At 46.2% G+C, this 19,942-nt stretch overlaps 1 protein-coding gene across 4 annotated transcripts in view; it reads left to right on the top strand.

Moving 5' to 3' along the window:
- Positions 1-19,942, top strand: part of ADCK1 (aarF domain containing kinase 1) — a 121,474-nt gene that overhangs the window by 89,911 nt on the left and 11,621 nt on the right. For all 4 annotated transcript variants that reach the window (XM_080672315.1, XM_080672314.1, XM_080672317.1 and 1 more), the window contains exon 7: positions 6,632-6,748. In XM_080672315.1, the coding sequence (XP_080528441.1) occupies positions 6,632-6,748 (117 nt within the window). The remainder of the gene's footprint in view (positions 1-6,631; positions 6,749-19,942) is intronic.

Here is a 19,942-nt window from a genome sequence, read left to right as displayed (position 1 = left end):
TTCACCAGGTGGGGGAAGTTTTCGGTCATTATTTCTTCAAATAGGTTTTCAGTATCTTGCTCTCTCTCTTCTTCTGGCACCCCCATAATTCTGATGTTGGTACGCTTGAAGTTGTCCCAGAGTCTTCTTACATTATCTTCAACTTTTTGGATTTTTTTTTTTGCTTTTTGCTTTTTCGGTTGAGTGTTTTTTGCTTCTTTGTATTTCAATTCTTTGACTTGATTCTTGTGTTCCTCTATTCTGTTTCTGGGTCTCTGTATAATATTTTTTATTTCAGTCAGTGTATGTTTAATTTCTAGTTGGTCCTTTTTCATATCTTCGAGGGTCTCGTTATATTTATCGGCCTTTTCTAGGATATTCTTAAAAAGTCTTATAACCGTGGTTTTGAATTCTATATCCAGTCGTTTGTTTTCCTCCATTTCTTTCGTTTGTGATCTGATTCTTTGACCCCGCATTTTCACTGAATCCCTGAGTTGGTAAGGTAGATATTTGTGCTAGGTTTCCAATATGGCCCAGTGGGTCTGCTTCCCCAGTTAACCTGAGGTGGACACTCTTGGTGTACCCCTTTGTGGACTGTGTGTACAGCCTTGTTGTAATTAAGTCTTTATTGTTGTTGGTATCACTGGGAAGAATTGACCTCCGGGCCAGTTGGCTGTAAGGATCAGCTGTGTCTATGCTGGGAGAAGCCCGGTGCTGGAGACAGCCTTATAGGATTAGACTTGCCAAATTGCAATAGCCTCTGTGCTCAGCTTGGATGGTGTGGAGTCTCAGTCTTGGCTTCCTGTCAGACCCGCCCCTGCGCGCATGTGCGCTTTCAGTCCTCCGCCTTCCCCAGCTCGAGTCTCCGCCTGAGAGTCCAGACTCCCCCCACAAGAGCGTGGGTCCCCAGGGGCTCGCCTGGAACTGGGGTTCACTGCAGTCAGAACTGGGGCTCGGTGCAGTCAGAATCCTCTGACTCCCCTCCACTAGGGAAAGCCTGTGGCAACCCCCGCAGCCTTTGTGCGCACCGGCGCGGCGCGTGTGCGCACTTTCAGTCCTCCGCCTTCCCCGGCTCCTGAGTCTCCGCCCGAGAGTCCAGACTCCCCCTACAAGAGCGTGGGTCCCCAGGGGCTCGCCTGGAACCGGGGTTCACTGCAGTCAGAACTGGGGCTCAGTCAGGATCCTCTGACTCCCTTTCACTAGGGAAAGCCTATGGCTACCTCCGCAGCCTTTGTGCGCACTGGCCCGTGTGCGCCTTCAGACTTCTGCCTTTCCCAGCTCGCGGTCCGAGGCTTTCTTCCCCCTTCCGCCAGAGGAAGTCAGCCAAGCTCTCAGCCGCCCTTCCTCTCTGCGCGCACAAAGCCCCTTTGCCGTACCTCCAATTCTCTGTGAGCTTTCCTCTTTCCTTCTAGTTGTAGAATTTTCACTCAGCCAGCTTTCCTGTGGTTCTGGATGGTGTCCGTTCTGTCTTTTAGTTGTAGTTTTGAAATTGTTGTGCGAGGCAGCAGTTTAGGTGTTTACCTATGCCGCCATCTTGGTTTCTCCTGCCATAGATTTCTTGGCGTTAATTTTGTATCCTGCTACATTGCCGAATTCATTTATTAAGTCTATTAGTTTTTTGATGGAGTCTTTCGGGTTTTTTACATACAATTTCATGTCATCTGCAAATAAGGACAGCTTTACTTCTTCTTTTCTGATTTGGATGCCTTTTATTTCTTCTTCTTGTCTAATTGCAATGGCTAATACTTCCAGTACTATGTCGAACAGGAGTGGTGAGAGTGGGCATCTCTGTCTTGTTCCTGCTCTTAGGGGAAATGGTTTTAGTTTTTGCCCATTGAGTATGATGTTAGCTGTGGGTTTATCATATATGGCTTTTATTATGTTGAGGTATGATCCTTCTATTCCCACCTTGTTGAGAGTTTTTATCAAGAAAGGGTGTTGGATTTTGTCAAATGCTTTTTCTGCATCAATTGATATGACTGTGATTTTTATCTCTCAATTTGTTTATGTGATGTATCACATTTATTGATTTGTGGATATTGTACCATCCTTGCATTCCTGGGATGAATCCTACTTGGTCATGGTGTATGATCTTTATGATATACTGCTGGATCCAATTTGCTAGAATTTTGTTGAGGATTTTGGCATCTCTGTTCATGAGGGATATTGGCCTGTAATTCTCTTTCATTGTGTTGTCTTTATCTGGTATTGGTATTAGGGTGATGCTGGCTTCATAGAATGAGCTTGGAAGTGTTCCTTCCTCTTGAATTTTTTGGAATAGTCTGAGGAGGATAGGTTTTAGTTCTTCCTTGAATTTTTGGTAAAACTCCCCTGTGAAGCTGTCTGGCCCCGGGCGTTTGTTTGCTGGAAGCTTTTTGATGACTGTTTCAATTTCTTCCATAGTTATTGGTCTATTGAGATGTTTACATTCTTCCTGATTGAGTTTTGGAAGGTTATATTTTTCTAGGATTATGTCCATTTCCTCCAGGTTGTCCAGTTTGTTGGAATAGAGTTGTTCATAGTATTTTTAAACAATTCTTTGTATTTCGGTGGGGTCTGTTGTTATTTCTCATCTTTCATTTCTGATTTTGTTTATTTGGGTCCTCTCTCTTTGCTTCTTGGTGAGCTTGGCTAGAGGTTCATCAATCTTGTTTATCCTTTCAAAGAACCAGCTCTTGGTTTTGTTGATATTTTGTACTGTTTTTTTTTGGTTTCTATGTTGTTTATCTCTGCTCTGATCTTTATTATTTCCTTCCTTCTGCTTACACTGGGCTTTTCTTGTTGCTCTCTTTCTAAATCTTTGAGTTGTAGGGTTAGGTAATTTATTACCATTGTTTCTTATTTTTTGCAGTAGACTTGTAGAGCTATGAACTTCCCTCTCAAGACTGCTTTCGCCGTGCCCCATAGATTTTGGATTGTTGTGTTTTCATTGTCATTTGTTGCCATGATGTTTTTTATTTCTTCTTTGATAACCCAGCTCTGGTAACCCAGTCATTGTTTAATAGCATGCTGTTTAGTCTCCATGTGTTTGATTTCTTTGGGTTGTTTTTATTGTAGTTGATTTCCAGCTTTATGCCACTGTGGTCTGAGAAGATGCTTGATATGATTTCTATCTTCTTGAATTTGAAGATACTTTGCCTATAACCCAACATATGGTCTATCTTTGAAAATGACCCATATGCACTTGAGAAGAATGTATATTCTGTGGCTTTGGGGTGAAATGTTCTGAAGATGTCAATTAATTCCATCTGGTCTAGTGAGTCATTTAGGATTGATGTTTCTTTGCTGATTATTTGTTTAGAGGATTTGTCCAATGGTGATAGTGGGGTATTAAAGTTTCCTACTATGATTGTATTGCTGTCAATCTCTCCCTTGATATCCTCCAGGAGTTTTTTTTTATATTTTTGGGTGCTCCTGTATTGGGTGCGTATATGTTTACCAGAGTTATTACTTCTTGTTGGATTGCTCCCTTTAGTATTATGAAGTGGCCTTCCTTATCTCTTGTTATGTCCTTCACTTTGAGATCTAATTAGTCAGATATAAGTATTGCTACCCCAGCTTTTTATTCATTTCCATTCACCTGAAAAACCTTTTTCCATCCCTTCACCCTCAGTCTGTGTGCGTCTTTTTTTCTGAGGTGGGTTTCTTGTAGACAGCAGATATATGGGTCTTGCTTTCTTATCCAATCCGTTACCCTATGTCTTTTGATTGGGGCATTTAATCCATTTACATTTAAAGTTATTATTGATAGGTGCTTATTTGTCGCCATTTTTATTCTTTACCCCTGTGTTCCTTCTTCGCTTCCTATTCCTTTTTTTTTACAGTAGACCCTTTAGCATTTCTTGCATTGCTGGTTTGGTGTTAATAAATTCCCTTAGTCCTTTTTTGTCTTTGAAGCTCCTGATTTCACCTTCAATTTTGATTTATAGCCTTGCTGGGTACTGTATTCTTGGATTCAGACCATTCATTTGCATGACTTTGTATATTTCATTACATTCCCTTCTGGCCTGACGAGTTTCTGTTGAGAAATCAGTCACAAGTCTGATGGGGGTTCCTTTGTAGGTAACTTTCTGTCTCTCTCTGGCCGCTTTTAATGTTCTTACTTTGTCATTGGTGTTTGCCAATTTAATTATAATGTGCCTTGGCATCGGTCTTTTGGGGTTCATTTTGCTTGGGACTCTGTGAGCTTCTTGGATTTGTGTGGGTTTTTTCTTCCCTATATCAGGGAAGTTTTCTGTCATTTCTTCAAACAGGTTTTCTATTCCTTGCTCAGTTTCTTCTCCTTCTGGAACCCCTATTATGTGGATGTTGTTTTGTTTCGTGTTGTCCCAAAGTTCCCTTAGGCTCTCCTCCTGCTTTTTAATTTTTTTTTCTAGAAGCTGCCCTACTTGGGTATTTTTTCCTACCTTGTCTTCTAGCTCACTGATGCGGTCCTCTGCTTCTTCTAGTCTACTCTTGATGCTTTCTATTGAGTTCTTTACAGCAGCGATGTCATTTTTCATTTCTTCTTGGTTCTTCTTCATTTCCTCTTGGTTCTTACACATATTGTCGAATTTGTCTTCCATTCTTTTCAGCCACCTGATGACCATTTCTCTGAATTCTTTCTCTGGCAGGTTGCTTGCCTCCATTTCGTTTACTTCCTTTTCTGGTGATGCCTGCTTTCCTTTCATATGCGGGCTGTTTCTTAGTCTCCCCATGGTCTCTCTTCTCTGGGTGTCTGGTTATGTAGTTCTCTCTCTCCTTTCCGTGGTGGAGTGTAGAGCTCCTCTGAATCCGCATGTTTGCACCAATTGGGGACCGGTGCTCTGGGGTTCGCAGCTGTTCGGTGGGTGCCACAGTTGTAGATTTTCAGGCTTCCGATAACATCCACTTTCCCCTTCAAGATGGCGTGGTCTCCGCGTCCGAGCAGGTCACTCTGGGAGGGAACCCAGCAGCAGTGGGGGCTGCCCAGTCAGGGGAGCCCCGTCCAGCAGTCCTCCACCGTCTCCTGTAGTATAGCTGTCCCTCAATTCACCAACAAGCACTCCCTGTGCGACCCTCAGCTGTTCTTTCTATCTGCTCTGGGACAAGGCTCGGGTCACGTCTGTGTATTCCGCCACCAATTTTTCCTCTATTTTTTTTCAATGATTTCTAGAAAGAGTATAAAAGCAAGGAAGATGGGGAGAGAGAGAGAGAGAGAGAGAGGAAGGGAGAGAGAGAGAGAAAGAATTAGAGAAAGAGAGAAACATGGATGTGAGAGACATATGGATTGGTTGCCTCCCACATATGCTTTTACTAGGGCTGGGGAACCTGCAACCAAGGTATGTGTTCTTGACCTGGAATGGAACCTGCAATCCTTCGGTCCATGGGCTGACGCTCTAACCACTGAGCAAATTAGCCAGGGCCCTTGTTTCTTTATTTGTAAATAGAAATAAACCCACCAACTTGTTGGGGAGACATGGTGTGCTGATAGCTGGTAATTCCTCCTTCCCAACCGTGGTGGGACTGATGGGGGTCGCTCACTCATATGGCAGCCCAGCAGCTCTTGGTGCAGTCCAGTCTCTTGCCTCTTCTTAGGGAAATCTGTTCTCTTTTTGGCTATTAGGTGTTTTCAGAGTCAGAGAGGATGGAAGAGCGTATCGGTTGAGAATGCATTTGTCTACAGGTAATTGATAGCTCTATTTAGAGGATCTTAGACAGAAAGGATTTCTTTTCCTAACATAGGAAGAAGACTCGTAGAAGTTGCCTGGTGGTGGTCTTAGTGGCTTAACAATATCAGGGCTGGCACCTCTGATTTCCTTGAATTTTTCCTCAAGGGGGCTGCTGCAGCTCCCAGTACCGCACTCACTTTAAGGTAGGAAGAGAAGTATAAGAATCATTGCAGCATCTGCAAACATCCCTTTTTTTTATCTAGAAAATAAAAATCTTTCCAGACTCCCTAGCTGACCTCTACTGTGTCTTATAGCCAGAACTGTGTCACATGGCCATACCTATTGCGAGGCTGGCCAGGAAGTAGTTAGTATTTCCTGTCTCTGGGAAAGAGGACGATTGGGAATAGGTGTTGGGTTAGGATCCAGCATTGTCTGCCACAGGGTCTTGTAGGAAAGAGCAGGAGAAAACTCATAACTTCCTGACTAAAAATTGATCATCCAATAAATGCGCATTTGTTCATACATTTATACATTCATGCATTCATGCATAGGTACAATACACCAGTTGCACAGGTGTGGAAACTGAGGCAGAGGGTTGAGATTCATGTCAGGAGCCTGAAATGGGCCTGGTGAGAGAGGGAAACAGCTTTTAATGCCAACTCTTGTTCAGGTGTGAGAGGTTCCACACATTTTCCCCTGAGTCCCAATTTTAGTTTTGGCTGTTAATTGTGCCTGGAAGGCATTAAAGAGGACAGGGAAGCCTTCTTTGGTCCCCAAGCAGGAGGGGTCTTTGGTGGAGGGGGCTGGGGCTTGGCTGGTGGAGGAAGGCAGCCTGGCCTTCTCTCTTGTCCTGCCTTCCTCTTTCCCACCTGCCACTGCTGAGGCCCCTCTCAGGCCTTCTCTCTTGTTCCTGGGAGGAGTGTCTGCTGTTGTCTGGTTCTCTGGGCCTCTTGGTGGTCCTCGCCCCCTCCCCCTGACTCCCAGTCCCCCAGACTTTTCTGACCCACCCTTTCCTATTCCAGGTCCCCCAAATCTACTGGGAGCTGTCCACCAAGCGGGTCCTTCTGATGGAGTTTTTGGATGGCGGGCAGGTCAATGACAGAGACTACATGGAGAGGAACAAGATTGATGTCAACGAGGTGAGGCTGAGTGCTCATGGCTTTGGCTCACACAGCTAGCAGAAGCAGAGTTGGGATTAGAACCCAGGTCTGCATGACTTTAGAGTCCTTCCTTGTCTGCCTTCCCATCTTCGTCCTAGGGATTTGCCTTGGACTGCAGTGGAATCTGGGCCACTTCGGTAACTCCCGAGGCAGGAGTTGGAGCACTGACCGAGAACTGCCCATGCACTATCTGATTGCAGCCCTTCTTTCTTTAGCTTACATCCAGGGTCATTTCATCCATTCCATATGGACATTGTTCCATCTAGTAGAGATGTGAGGGCTGAGTTAGCGCACAAGCCGTGCTTAGCATAGCGCCTGGCCTGTGGTTAGTGCTCCAGATTGGGAGCTAGTTGATTATTGTTGTTTTCATTCTTAGTATCCTCCTTTACCACGATGTTTACTGACGGCCTGGCTCCCTGTGCCAGTCCCTTTCTGCCTTGGAACCTTAGGAGGGAGATCTTACTGTCTCTATTTGGCAGATGAAAAATCAGAGACTTAGACCTAACTTATGTAAGGTCCCAGATCTTAATGGTACCACATAATCACTAGCCAGATAAAGATTCAAGTCATTTCTAGAACCCCAGAAGGCTCCTTCATGTCCCTCCCAGTCCATATTCTCAATCTGACTTCTGACACCAAAGAACAGTTTTGCTCACTACTGAACTTCATGTAAATGGAATCATACAATCTAGGCTTTTGGGTCTGGCAGAAACTCTGTTCTCTCCCATTTGTCTATGGGTCTACCCTTACAATAATACCATTTAAAATATTTTTGTTGATTTCAGAGAGGAAGGGAAAGGGAGAGAGAGATAGAAACATCAATGATGAGAGAGAATCATCCATTGGCAGCCTCCTGCAAGCCCCCTACTGGGGAAAGAGCCTGTAGCCTGGGCATGTGCCCCAACCGGAAATCGAACCATGACCTCCTAATTCATAGATCAATGCTCAACCACCGAGCCACACTGGCTGGGTTACCATCTGTCTTAATTGCTTAGGCATTCCTAAGGAATCAATTACTCAATTCCTTAATCTCTTGCCCCTGGTTTCTAGTTTTTGTATGACCCAGAAAGCTCTTGGGTATTCTGAAATGATGTCATTAAATACTGTCACAGAAACTGAAGGCTGGACAGGGGACTCTGGGCCATGGGCTCCACTGTGTTGTGGCAGACCAATGGTGATGTTCGGAGTAGACCAGCAATAGGTCCTACTTTGTAGAAATCAATCTATTATGTCTCTTATCAGCTAATATCAAAGCCACAGGTCTCATGGAAGACTGGTAGTATGTGTGTATGTATGTATGTGTATATACAAGTGCGTGCGCGTGCACACACACACACATACACACAGAGTATGAAACACCCCGCATTACTGAAAGTTTCTCACAGGTTTCTGAGGCTCTAGGATTGTGGGACTCAGGAAGCCCATCCCTGGAGTGACTCTTCCTCATGAGGGCAGACTGGCTGTGTGTATTCCTTGGGGAGGGAGGTATAAGGGACAGATAGGGGTGACAAGGGCCAAATCCTGGGGTGTAGGTTGGTTAGTGGCATCTTGGCTGCTATAAGCTGGTGACTCAGCCAGAAGGTGGGGCTCAGTAGGGGTTGGCTCTAGAAGGAATCTCGAGTTGGGTGGGGGTGGCTCCAGACCCCTCCAACCACTTGTGGAGTCATCCCACTGCACTTTGAAGAGGCCCTCTCACCCTGCAGCAGCCCAGCCCCACTGGGCCTAGCGTGTGAGGATCTCAAGACCAGCCTAAGTAACCAGTTCACAATAGACTCGGGTAGGGAAACACCAGGTTAGGAAGCAAGAGACTTGGGTTCAAACTCCAGTTCTGTCAGTGGCTCACTGTGTGACCTTGGACAAATCACTCTCCTTTTCTGGATCTCAGTTTTCTTATTGAAGGTTTTGGATTAGCTGGATTCTAAGGGTATGTCCTGCTTGGATATTTGAGAGAGCAATGATTCTCTGCTTGCTGGGAGCTAGGACTTGAGCCAGCTATTTCAGAATCACTGGGGAGCTTATTTAACAATGCAGATTCCTGGGACCCACCCCAAATTTACTAATCAGAATCTGGGAGCGGGGAAGGATTGAAGAATATGCATTTTTAACAAACTCTCTAGGTGGGTTCTGATAGTCATTGGAGTTCAGGAACCACCTTCCCCAGGCCCAGAGGGCCTGGCCACCTAGGTTGATTTGCACTTCTGGGAACAAGGCAGCCCTGCCCAGCTATTCTCATCTGCCAGGGAACATGGGGCTGTGAGGAGCCAGCAGCCCGCAGGAGCCCTTGTTTGCTTGTATCTCTGAGCCTAGCAGCAGATATTACTGAGGGCCTGACCCATGATCATATTTGCCCGTCACTTTAAGAGCTGGTGACAGTGACTGCCATTGATTTCATTAAAAGTAAAGGTCGTGCGGGAGCACGTTCCCAGGCTGGATGGAGCCTCCTCAAGCCACTGGATGACTATTGATTGCACGACCTTTATCGAGGGTTAATTGGATTTCAGTGAGTATGTATTTAAGACCCTGCCTGGGCTGAGGCCCAATTGAATTTGCGTGAAATCAGCTGAGAGAAAGGTGACAGAGTCTCAAGTGTGGGGTTGGCAAAACAGGGACTGAAGACCCAATGGGCAGACATCTGTAGTCTGGGAAGAAGGGGGGTGGGTGTAGGGATGGGGGGCTCACAGAGACTCCATCATCTCTGTTCTGGAGGCCTGGGGGCCAGCAGAGGGAAGAGGGCTGGGACGCCCCGTGGTCATCGTGTGGAGTTGGATTCAGTCCTCTGTCCTCGGATGGCCCTCCTGGTGTGCGGTGTGGCCTCCAGAGCCTGTGGTATTTTCCCTCCTGTCAGGGTCAGGAGGGAGCTGGGGTTTAGCTCTTACTTTGAAAGTCTCCCCACTAACCCTCCTTTTTTAGGCCCCCAACTCCTGTTTTCAGAGGTTCCAAGTGCCCTCAGTTGCAGCCTCTCTGGTCAGAGTCCCTCATCTATATACTTGGAGTGGCAATAATACGTACTTCACAGGGCCATTGTTCAGACTTTGCAAGCTGTGAAGTTCTGTAAAAAAAAAAAAAAACCCATTTATAATTCATGGGGTTATTCTTCATAGGGGCATATCTCCCTCCATAGAATCTTTGAGAATCTTCTTTGCTTCCCTCCTGTCCACCTACCCCTGTTGTCTGTGAGTGATGGTCATCGATTGAGTATGGTGACTCCCCTCCCCATCTCCTTAGAGTTTCCTCTTGTCCCCTCATGCCACCAAGGACTGAATGAGACATTTATGTTTTGCTCACCATCGCCCACTGGGCCTCTCTGGCTCGGTGGTGGGAGGGGCCCAGGAGACCAGGGAGGAGAAGCTGCAAAGACATGCAGACCCTAGTGACCAAAATCACTAGAGAGAAGTCACATCCCATCATCCTCCCCTCTAAAACTTGGACCAAATCTTGGGAGGCCCAGGGATGTTGGAGGGGTCCAGGGCACAGATGAGTTCCTGAAGATTCATTTCCCCAGTGTCAGGGGTGTCAGGAGTGGGGACAGTGCCACTCTGGACTTGACCTTCCTGGATTTGGTGCTGCCTCTGCCACTTGCCAGCCATGCCTCCTTGGTGGAACTGATCACCCTTTGGAAGCTTCAGCTTCTTGTCAAGTGGGGTACACAAGCAACCTGGGGGACTGTTTGATGATTGACACACCAAGCAATGGCAGAATGCCAACAGTCCCTGCTTGCCAGGTTATTATCCTGGAATTCCAACCCTCTGCCCACTCTGTGGGAAACAGGTAGGGGAGAAACCTTTCTCTGTTTCATATTGGCCCAGGGAAGGCAGAAGAGGTGGAAATATTTCTCTGGAGTGAGTTGTTGCCCGAGGCCGGGAATGTCAGATGTCCACAGCTCTTGTTCCCTCCACTGTGTCTTCCAGTAGTTATGGCCCCAAGTCCCTCAGGTAGCCATGTCCCTTTAAGTCTCTCAAGCGATGTCCCTGTTCAAGCCTAATCTAGAGAGACTTTCACTGAGCTCCCAGAAGCTCCAAAATTAGAATAATCCTTCCAGTTTCCTGTAATTAGCTCAGTACCTCTCCTTCCTTCCAACACTGTGTGGTTGAAGAGGTTCCCAGTGCCTTCACATTCAGGGATTTCACTCCGTTTGCTAGTCCAAGATTGACTCACTCCGTGAATAGATGTGGCCTCGTGCTGGGCAGCAGTGAGCAATTGGAGGTTTAGATGTCCCAGGGGTGGTTCCTGGGGGAAAGGTGGGTATGGAGAGAGGAAAATGCTCTAGGCTGTGGTCTGGTCTTAGGAAGCCTCAGCAGAAACTGGGGATAGGCAAAGAGAGTCTGAATTATTAACCTCCTTGTACTTAATATCGGGCAACTTGTGTGATTATTAATATCTTACAACACCTACCTCCTGTTTCTTTCAGAGAGCTTGGCCTTGCTTCCATGACACCCCCAAAAACATAAATAGACTTTCCCTTGGGGGTGGGAATAAATTAATCCACGCAATTATTGAGTAATTAAAGTACTTTCAGCCAATTCAAGTTTTAAGAAAAATCTAAAAATAACTCCTTAATTTACATATTATTTACTAAATTAATTCTTTACTCATACTTTTTACAGATTCCTGGCTCCCCCCTCTCCCGCCCCCCTTACTGTTATAGAATAAAGGCATTGTGTAATTACCGAAATCACTTAACGTGAGTGGCACATCCTTTTTACATGGAGCAATTAAAGGACTCGTCACTGACTTTTCCTCTAAAGATTGCTGTACTATGGCTTTAATTAGCCGTGTGTTTTTGGTAAGACAAACAGCCCTGGATTTCCCTGAGGCTCTTATCTACATGGAATGACTTCTTGGATGCTGTGGGGACCTTTGGAGGTTTTTGGTGCAGCCTCGGCCTCCAGGCACAAGCTTCCTGTGAGTGGAAAGGCAGGTGGCCTGATGATGGAGAGCTTGTTTCCCGGAGTCAGGCCTTCTGGGTTTGGATCATGGTTTTTCTAACTGCTGGCCAGGGGACCAAGCTGCTCCCTCTTTGGAAATCTTGCTTCCTTTACATATCTACTACAGAAGGTGGCTGGGAGTCCATGCAAAGTGCCTGGCACAGAACATTAGCTGTTACCATTTTAAAGAGGTGTTACTTCTTGTCTTTGTGCAGCTACCACCATTAACAGGGCAAGGGGAAGCCTTAGAAGAATTGAGTAGACATTTGTCCAGGCCAACAGGTACCTGAGAAGGTCCTCAACATTACTAATCAAGGGAATGAAAATCAAAACCACAATGAGATATTACCACATACCTGTTAGAAAGGTTGTTATAAAAAGACAGGAGATAACAAGTGTCGGCGAGGATGTGGACAAAAGGGAACCCTTGTACACTGTTTTGTGGGAATATAAATTGGTGCAGCCAGTATGGAAAACAGTATGGAGGTTCCTCAAAAAACTAAAAGTAGAACTACCATATCATATGACCCAGCAATCCCTACTTCTGGGTGTATATATCCAAAGGAAATGAAATCAACTTCTCGAAAAGATCTGCACCCCCATGTTCATTACAGCATTATTTTCAATTGTTTGTTCTTTTTTTTTTAATTTAATAAATCTTTATTGTTCAGATTATTACAATTGTTCCTCTTTCCCCCCCCCCATAGTTCCCCTCCACCCGGTTCCCACCCCACCCTCTGCCCTTCCCTCCCCCGCACTGTCCTCATCCATAGGTGTACACTTTTTTTTTAATATTTTAATATTTTATTGATTTTTTTACAGAGGAAGGGAGAGGGATAGAGAGTTAGAAACATCGATGAGAGAGAAACATTGATCAGCTGCCTCCTGCACACCCCCTACTGGGGATGTACCCGCAACCAAGGTACATGCCTTTGACCAGAATCGAACCTGGGGCCTTTCAGTCCGCAGGCCAATGCTCTATCCACTGAGCCAAACCAGTCAGGGCCATAGGTGTACACTTTTTGTCCAGTCTCTTCCTGCACCTCCCACACCCTTTTCCCCCTGAGAATTGTCAGTCCACTCCCTTTCTATGCCCCTGATTCTATTATATTCACCAGTTTATTCTGTTCATCAGATTTTTAATTCACTTGATTTTTAGATTCACTTGTTGATAGACATCTATTAGTTGTTCATAATTTTTATCTTTACCTTTTTCTTCTTCTTCCTCTTCTTAAAGAATACCTTTCAGCATTTCATATAATATTGGTTTGGTGGTGATGAACTCCTTCAGCTTTTTCTTATCTGTGAAGCTCTTTATCTGACCTTCAATTCTGAATGTAGCTTTGCTGGGTAGAGTAATCTTGGTTGTAGATTCTTGCTATTCATCACTTTGAATATTTCTTGCGACTCCTGTCTGGCCTGCATAGTTTCTGTTGAGAAATCAGCTGACAGTCGTATGGGTGCTCCCTTGTAGGTAATTAACTGTTTTTGTCTTGCTGCTTTTAATAGTCTCTCTTTGTCTTTTGCTCTTGGCATTTTAATTATGATGTGTCTTGGTGTGGTCCTCTTTGGATTCCTTTTGTTTGGGGTTCTGTGCGCTTCTTGGACTTGTAAGTCTATTACTTTCACCAGGTGGGGGAAGTTTTCAGTCATTGTTTCTTCAAATAGGTTTTCAGTATCTTGCTCTCTCTCTTCTTCTGGCACCCCCATAATCCTGATGTTGGTACGCTTGAGGTTGTCCCAGAGGCTCCTTACACTATCTTCAAATTTTTGGATTCTTTTTTCTTTTTGCTTTTTTGGCTGAGTGTTTTTTGCTCCTTTGTATTTTAACTCTTTGACTTGATTCTTGCGTTCCTCTAGTCTGCTGTTAGGTCTCTGTATAATTTTTTTTTTTCAGACAGTGTATGTTTAATTTCTAGTTGGTCCTTTTTCATATCCTCGAGGGTCTTGTTGAATTTATCGGCCTTTTCTAGGAAATTCTTGAAAAACCTTATAACCGTGGTTTTGAACTCTATATCCAGTTTTTTGTTTTCCTCTATTTCTTTCATTTGTGATCTGTTTCTTTGTCTCCGCATTTTCGCTGCTTCCCTGAGTTGGTAGAGTAGCTTTGTGTGGTAGGTGTCATCTAGGGCACAGTGGCTCAGCCTCCCCAGTTTCCTGAGGTGGACACTCTTGGTGCACCCCTTTGGTGCTCAGCCTTGTTGTAGTTAAGTCTTGATTGTTGTTGGTATCACTGGGAGGAATTGACCTCCAGGCCAATTGGCTGTGAGGATCATCTGTGTCTATGCTGGGAGAACTTTTGTGCTGGAGACACTCTTAAGAGACAAGACTTGCAAAATTGCAAAAGCCTCTGTACTCAGCTTGGATGGGGTGGAATTTCAGGGTGGAGCCGACAGCCTTGGTTTCGCGTCAGCCCTGCCCTATGAGACCTCTGGGCCTCAGTGCCCCTCGGTAATCACTGCAAGCACCTCTGAGAGAAAGCCACCCTTGAGTTTTGCCCGCTGCCAGACAGTCCAGTTTCTCCCCGAGTGAGTCGGAGTTCCCAGAAACTTGCCTGGAACTGGAGTTCAACGCAGTCGGGGGCTTCTGTCTCCCTCCTGCTTTAGAAAGTCAGCTGCGCACTCAGCCTCCCGTGCATTCAGCAGTCAGTCCTCCCTGCGCTTGCACACGCACGCCTCCAGACCTCTGCCTTCCGCAGCTCCCGAGTCTCAGTGTGCTTTCTTTTTCCTGACAGTCCAGATTCCCCCTGAATGAGTCTGGTTTCCCAGCGTCTCGCCCAGGACTGGAGTTCAGTGCAGTCGGGAGTTTCCTTCTCCCTCCCGCTTTAGAAAGCCAGCCATGCACTCAGCCGCCTGTGCACACAGCCACCCGTCCTCTCCGCGTGCGAGCCTCCGTACCTCAGCCTTTTGTAGCTCCTCTTGAGTTGCATTGTGCTTTCCTCTTTTCTTCTAGTTGTAGAATTTCCACTCAGCCAGCTTTCCTGTGGTTCTGGATGGTGTCCGTTTTGTCTTTTAGTTGTAGTTTTGATATTGTTGTGCGAGGCAGCAGTTTAGGTGTTTACCTATGCCGCCATCTTGGTTTCTCCCACTCTCTGTTTATTCTTAATCATGAGGCTGAGGCATGGCTTAAGTATTACAGAAGGAGTAGAAGAGAGGGTTGTGTGCCCAGTGATGGCCTCAGGTGTCTCCTAGGACCTTGATGTCTTTCTAAGTTGGAGAGGGCTGGAATTACTAGAGTTAAAAATTGGTTTCCAGAGACAATGTAGTACAACTCTGAAGATGTAAAGAAAAATTACCCCAAATTTAGAAATAAGGCCATGAGTGTGCAGTATGTTTTTTTAAGTCATTTTGAGCATTGTTCAACCAGCCCACCAGAGTATCCTTTAATATTTAGGGGAATGCACTTTTGTTAGACTTTGCTATTGAAAAATTAACTACTCAGGCTGAAGTTATATGTCAACCTGTAGATCTTATCTGGTAGAGGTGCAAATGATTTCTGCCCAGTAGAAAAGATAACCCAAAGGTTGTGATTTCCTTATTGCCCTATAGGACAATAACCAGTTTTGCCTCTAACTCAGGAATCTTAGGCTCTTATTCCTGTTTAAATGCCCATAAACACCCAGTCCCTCAAAATTCTCCTTGAACCACTCTGCATTCATATTTGGTTCTTTATTGATGAGTTAAATAATTGTCAACATGTGTTCATTTTATATTTGTACAAGGGTCATGTTTTTACCTTTTTGAAAATTATACTTTGATAGTGATAATGGGTATATTTTTTAACAAGTTAAAATAATAAGCTAGCCCATTACAAACGAACATGTTTGTGTATCTTATAGTGAAGTGCAGCGATTTTTAAGTGGTGTGCCTTGAGAATTTTTAAAACATGTAATACCTGACTGATCTCTTTTCTTTTAGATTGTCAAATAAAAAAATGACAACAGCCAACACAACAATAGCCACCTGGTATGAATGCTCAGTCTTGAACCATAAATATATAGGTTATATAATAGAGTTGCATCTTATATCATGTCACATAATAAGTTTGTGTCTGATTGTTTAATTCCTGATACCAGAAATCCTTATATACAAGTATAAATACCTGATTTTTTTAAAAAGTTACTTTGGAGCAAAAAGGGTAGGTAATTACTATTATTTTTTTTTTAAGGGTAGGTAATTACTCTTATTTTTTTTTTTTTGTAAATCAATCAAAATTATACCTATTTCTTTTTATCAGGTTGATCAAAAATATATTTTTTGGTGTGCCACAGAATTTTAATAATTACTTTATGTGTGCCATGAGTTGAAAATCGTTGGTGTATAAAGCACTTGTCCATAGATGTGATCACATTTTGATCTTGAATCTTGAAGTTCCCTGTGAGGAAGACTATCAGATAGGGTTAGTCCCATTACCAGCTAAGGGAACTTTAGACTCAGATTGGGAAGGGAGGCAACTTGTCCCCCAGGTCACCCATACCTTAAATGGCAAAACCAAGATGGCTCTAGAGTGGATCTGGGTGCAGAGGATGGTTCTCCCTCCTGTCTCTGCCTACCATGCCTGTCTGTCTTGGTAAAATCTGGTTAAAATGAACATCAAGAGCAGCCCCTAAATGGAGACAATCAGGCAGGGCAGACGGGGTGTTGAGATGGGGAGGACCATTCTGGGGCTTTGCTCATGCGTTTATGAGCTGCAAGGGGCAGCACCTCCGCCTCCTCCTCCAGAAGCTCTCTCTCTTGGGCAAGGACTCACCCATCCTGAGTTCCTAGACCCTGGGGGGCCGTCTTTCAATGTAGTAATAGGGGCCCCAGAGCGATTAGCAATATTTCAGAAATCTTAAGGGAGATCATACATCTCCCCATGACAGGCCTGCCCAGACTAAATGAAATGTCATTTCTCTGCTTTGGCTGGAATTCCGTCAGCTCAGTCTGGCTGCACTGCTTATCTTGGGCTGATCAGGAGCCCTGATTGGACCTTATATGCATCCCTGACAAATAAAAATGAATTATTAGTTAAAAAATGCAATTGATTTGGCAAACGCAGCCTTTCAGAGTGTGGTTCCATGGAGCTCCAGAGCACCTAACAGAAGGGGTTCTCGGGGCACAGAGGTAGGGACTTGCTGGTTCTCCCAGGACCAGCTCAGGCTGGGCCCTGTTCCCAGATAATGGAAAATGGTGGCTCTGGGACACCTGACATACCAGCCTGAGTCTGAGAACTTGACATGGGGCAAAGTCCTGCCCCAGATGCCAACAGACACTGAGTACTGGGCATTCATTTCACCCAAGGAAAACGTTGGGAGCTGGAGAGCTGGCATGGTGGCAGGACATAGTGTGACATAGGATAAGTGTCAGGGCTCCAGACAACCTCTTTAACCCCAGTGTCTCCATCTCTTAAAAAGGTGCAATGATGCCCAGTCTGCTGCCCTCCCAGGAGTGTTATGAGGAATCAGTAACAACAGGGACACTGATGAGAGGTCACTAGGTTCCAAGCACCATGAAGTTGTAATTAACTCCTTCAGAGTGGCACTGGTATCATTTCCATTTACTGAAGCTGAGAGTATAAAGTCATGGAGTTCAGTTGAGGAGTGCAGAAGTCAGAGGGAGCCAGTATCCTATATAATAAAAGGGTAATATGCAAATTAACTGTCACTCCGTCACAAAGATGGTGGCGCCCATAGCCACAAGATGGCAGCGTCCAGTCCTCTCAGCCCCACTGGAGTCCCCCAATCCGGGGGGGGAGATGGCCGCTGAGAGCGGGCAGCGTGAGCGGCCTGGCAGAATGCCTCTGGGCCGCGGAGAACCTCTGGGCAGCAGGTGTGGAGCGGCCAGGCCCTGCAGAGAGCTACTGGTGCACAGATTCTGCCAGGGTTCCTGCGGCCCTGCAGGGGTCCTGGCATCCACTTCGTGCTGCTTCTGCTGGGGTTTCCGTGGCCCCACTTGCCTGGAGGTAGGGCATTGGGGCTGCACTCCAGGACATGGGGCCATCCCGTGGTGCGCTGGCCTCGCGGGGCAGGACTCCAGGACTTGGACCGGAGGGCAGAACCTGGAACCATGGGAAGGAGTGCAGGTGCCGGCCCTGAGGGTAGGGGCGTGGCCTTGGCCTAGCCCAGAGATTGTGGGAGGGGTAAACTCAGGCATAGGAATTACTAGAGTTAAAAGCAGGGACATGGGCACAAGGGACAGATGTGGAGTTAGCAGAATGAGGGTGAACACCAATAGAGAGGAGGGACCACAGAGTAGTGTATGCAAGGATGTACCCTGAATGTGAGGGTGTGCCTGGTTCGTAGGGCGTAGCTTTGCTGCTCTCAGAGGTGTTGCAAAGGAAGTCCTGCTAGAAGGAGGTTTGTACCCAGGCAGAGGGCAAGGGCAGGGGCAGGGCCAAGTTACCGGGCAGGCGCTCGAGACCGTGGAAAAGGCTCTGAGCAAAGCTGAGGTGCCCTTAGGGGGCATGGCCAGGGTGTGGCTTAAGGCTTTGTTGTGTGTGCGGGGGCGTAATGTGAATAAGCAAAATGATGTGACTGGTGTGAGGGGTATAGCGAGGTGTAAGGGGGCTTAGCCAAGATGGCCGTCCACATGAACCTCATCCCAGTACCAAGTGCAGGGGTTTATGCTCAGAGCATTCAGGTAAGGTCCCATGGTGCGGGGAGGGGGAGGGGGCAGAGGTCCTGGGACTTGCACGATATGGCGCGATGGGCTACTAGTCCTATATAATAAAACCATAATATGCAAATCAACTGAACTCCAGAACGACTGGTTGCTTTGATGCGCACTGACCACCAGGGGGCAGATACTCAATGTAAGAGCTGCCCCTTGGTGGTCAGTGCACTCCTACAGGGGGAGCGCTGCTCAGTGAGAAGCTGGGCTCACGGCTGGCCAGTGTAGCGGCGGTGGCGGGATCCTCTCCCGCCTCCACTGCAGGCAGGCGGTAAGGAGCTAGGGGTCCTGGACTGTGAGAGGGATGTCTGACTGCCGGCTTAGGCCCGATCTCCCTGGGGGGATCGGGCCTAAGTTGGCAGGTGGACATCCCCCGAGGGGTCCCAGACTACTAGAGGGTGCAGGCCAGGCTGAGGGACTCCCCCCGCCCCTAGTGCATGAATGTCGTGCACCGGGCCTCTAGTAGAAATAATAGTTATGAGAAGGCTGTAGGCTCACACCTAGTTTGAATACTGGCTCTAGTCCTTTCTAACCATGTATCTCTGGGGAAGTTAAACCTCGATGTGTCTCTGTTCCTCATCTGCAAAATGGGGGTCATAATTGTACCTTCTTTTGGGGATTTTTAATAAGGATGATAGCTATGGTTACTAAAGTAGGGTTATTCTTGATTTATTTGGGGCCCAATTGTAATTGATTGGGATTCTGAGGAGATCAATGGTGTCAGGATGAGCATCAGAGGCAGGAACCACGGCATCTCAAAAAACCCAGAGAAACAAAGGTCTCATTTATGTTGAAGACAGAATCCTATATTCACATGTTTGGCTTGTTACAGGCAAGTGGATGCATAGTAGAACCAGTGTATCATATGTACATTACATCGCAATAAAGCTGTTTAACAAAATAGAGCCAGTCCCTGCCACCTTTGGAGCTTATGATAGAGCACCAGATGGTCAGCAATTAAATAGTGACATAAATAGTGCTGTGAAAGTAAAGTACACCATTCTGTGAGAGTATATGGTAGTAGAACCTCATCGAGTCTGGGAGATCAGGGAAGTTTTCCCCAGGAAGGTGATGCTGAGCTGGGATGGGAAGAAAGGGAGGAGTGAACCAGGTGAAGGGGAGAGGGGAAGGATGCTTCTGGCTGAGGGACTATCACATGCAAAGGCCCTGAGGTAGGAAGGCATGAGGACCTTTGTAGAGGAGGAAGAAAGCAAATATGGCCGGTGTGTCAATGTGCAAAATGAGACCAGGGAGGGAGGCTGGACTTAATCATGCAAGACTTTGTAGGCCAAGGAAAGCAGTTGAGCCTTTATCTTAGAACCCTAATCCTGTGTTCGCTACCCAATGAGCCCAGCTCCTCTCCTCTGGCTGGGATATGTTTGTTAGTGACCATGGGGTCCAGCTGAGGCTGAGAGAAATGCCAAGGGCAGTGTGTCCTGGGATGTCAGGTGTCTGGGTTGAGCATCTCTTTGTCCATGGAAACCCATCAGCACACATTCCATGGGCCCAGGTCTAGCTCTATTCAGCAGCTGTTTTCTAGCTGGGAAGAGGCTTTTAGCTTTAATAAAAAGGGAGTAGAGATAAGAAGACTGCCTCGG

The sequence above is a fragment of the Plecotus auritus genome (assembly GCF_963455305.1).
Source record: "Plecotus auritus genome assembly, chromosome: 1".
NCBI classification, from domain to species: domain Eukaryota; kingdom Metazoa; phylum Chordata; class Mammalia; order Chiroptera; family Vespertilionidae; genus Plecotus; species Plecotus auritus.
The sequence above is the reverse complement of the archived record's forward strand: the minus strand, read 5'-3'. Positions and strand labels throughout refer to the sequence as shown.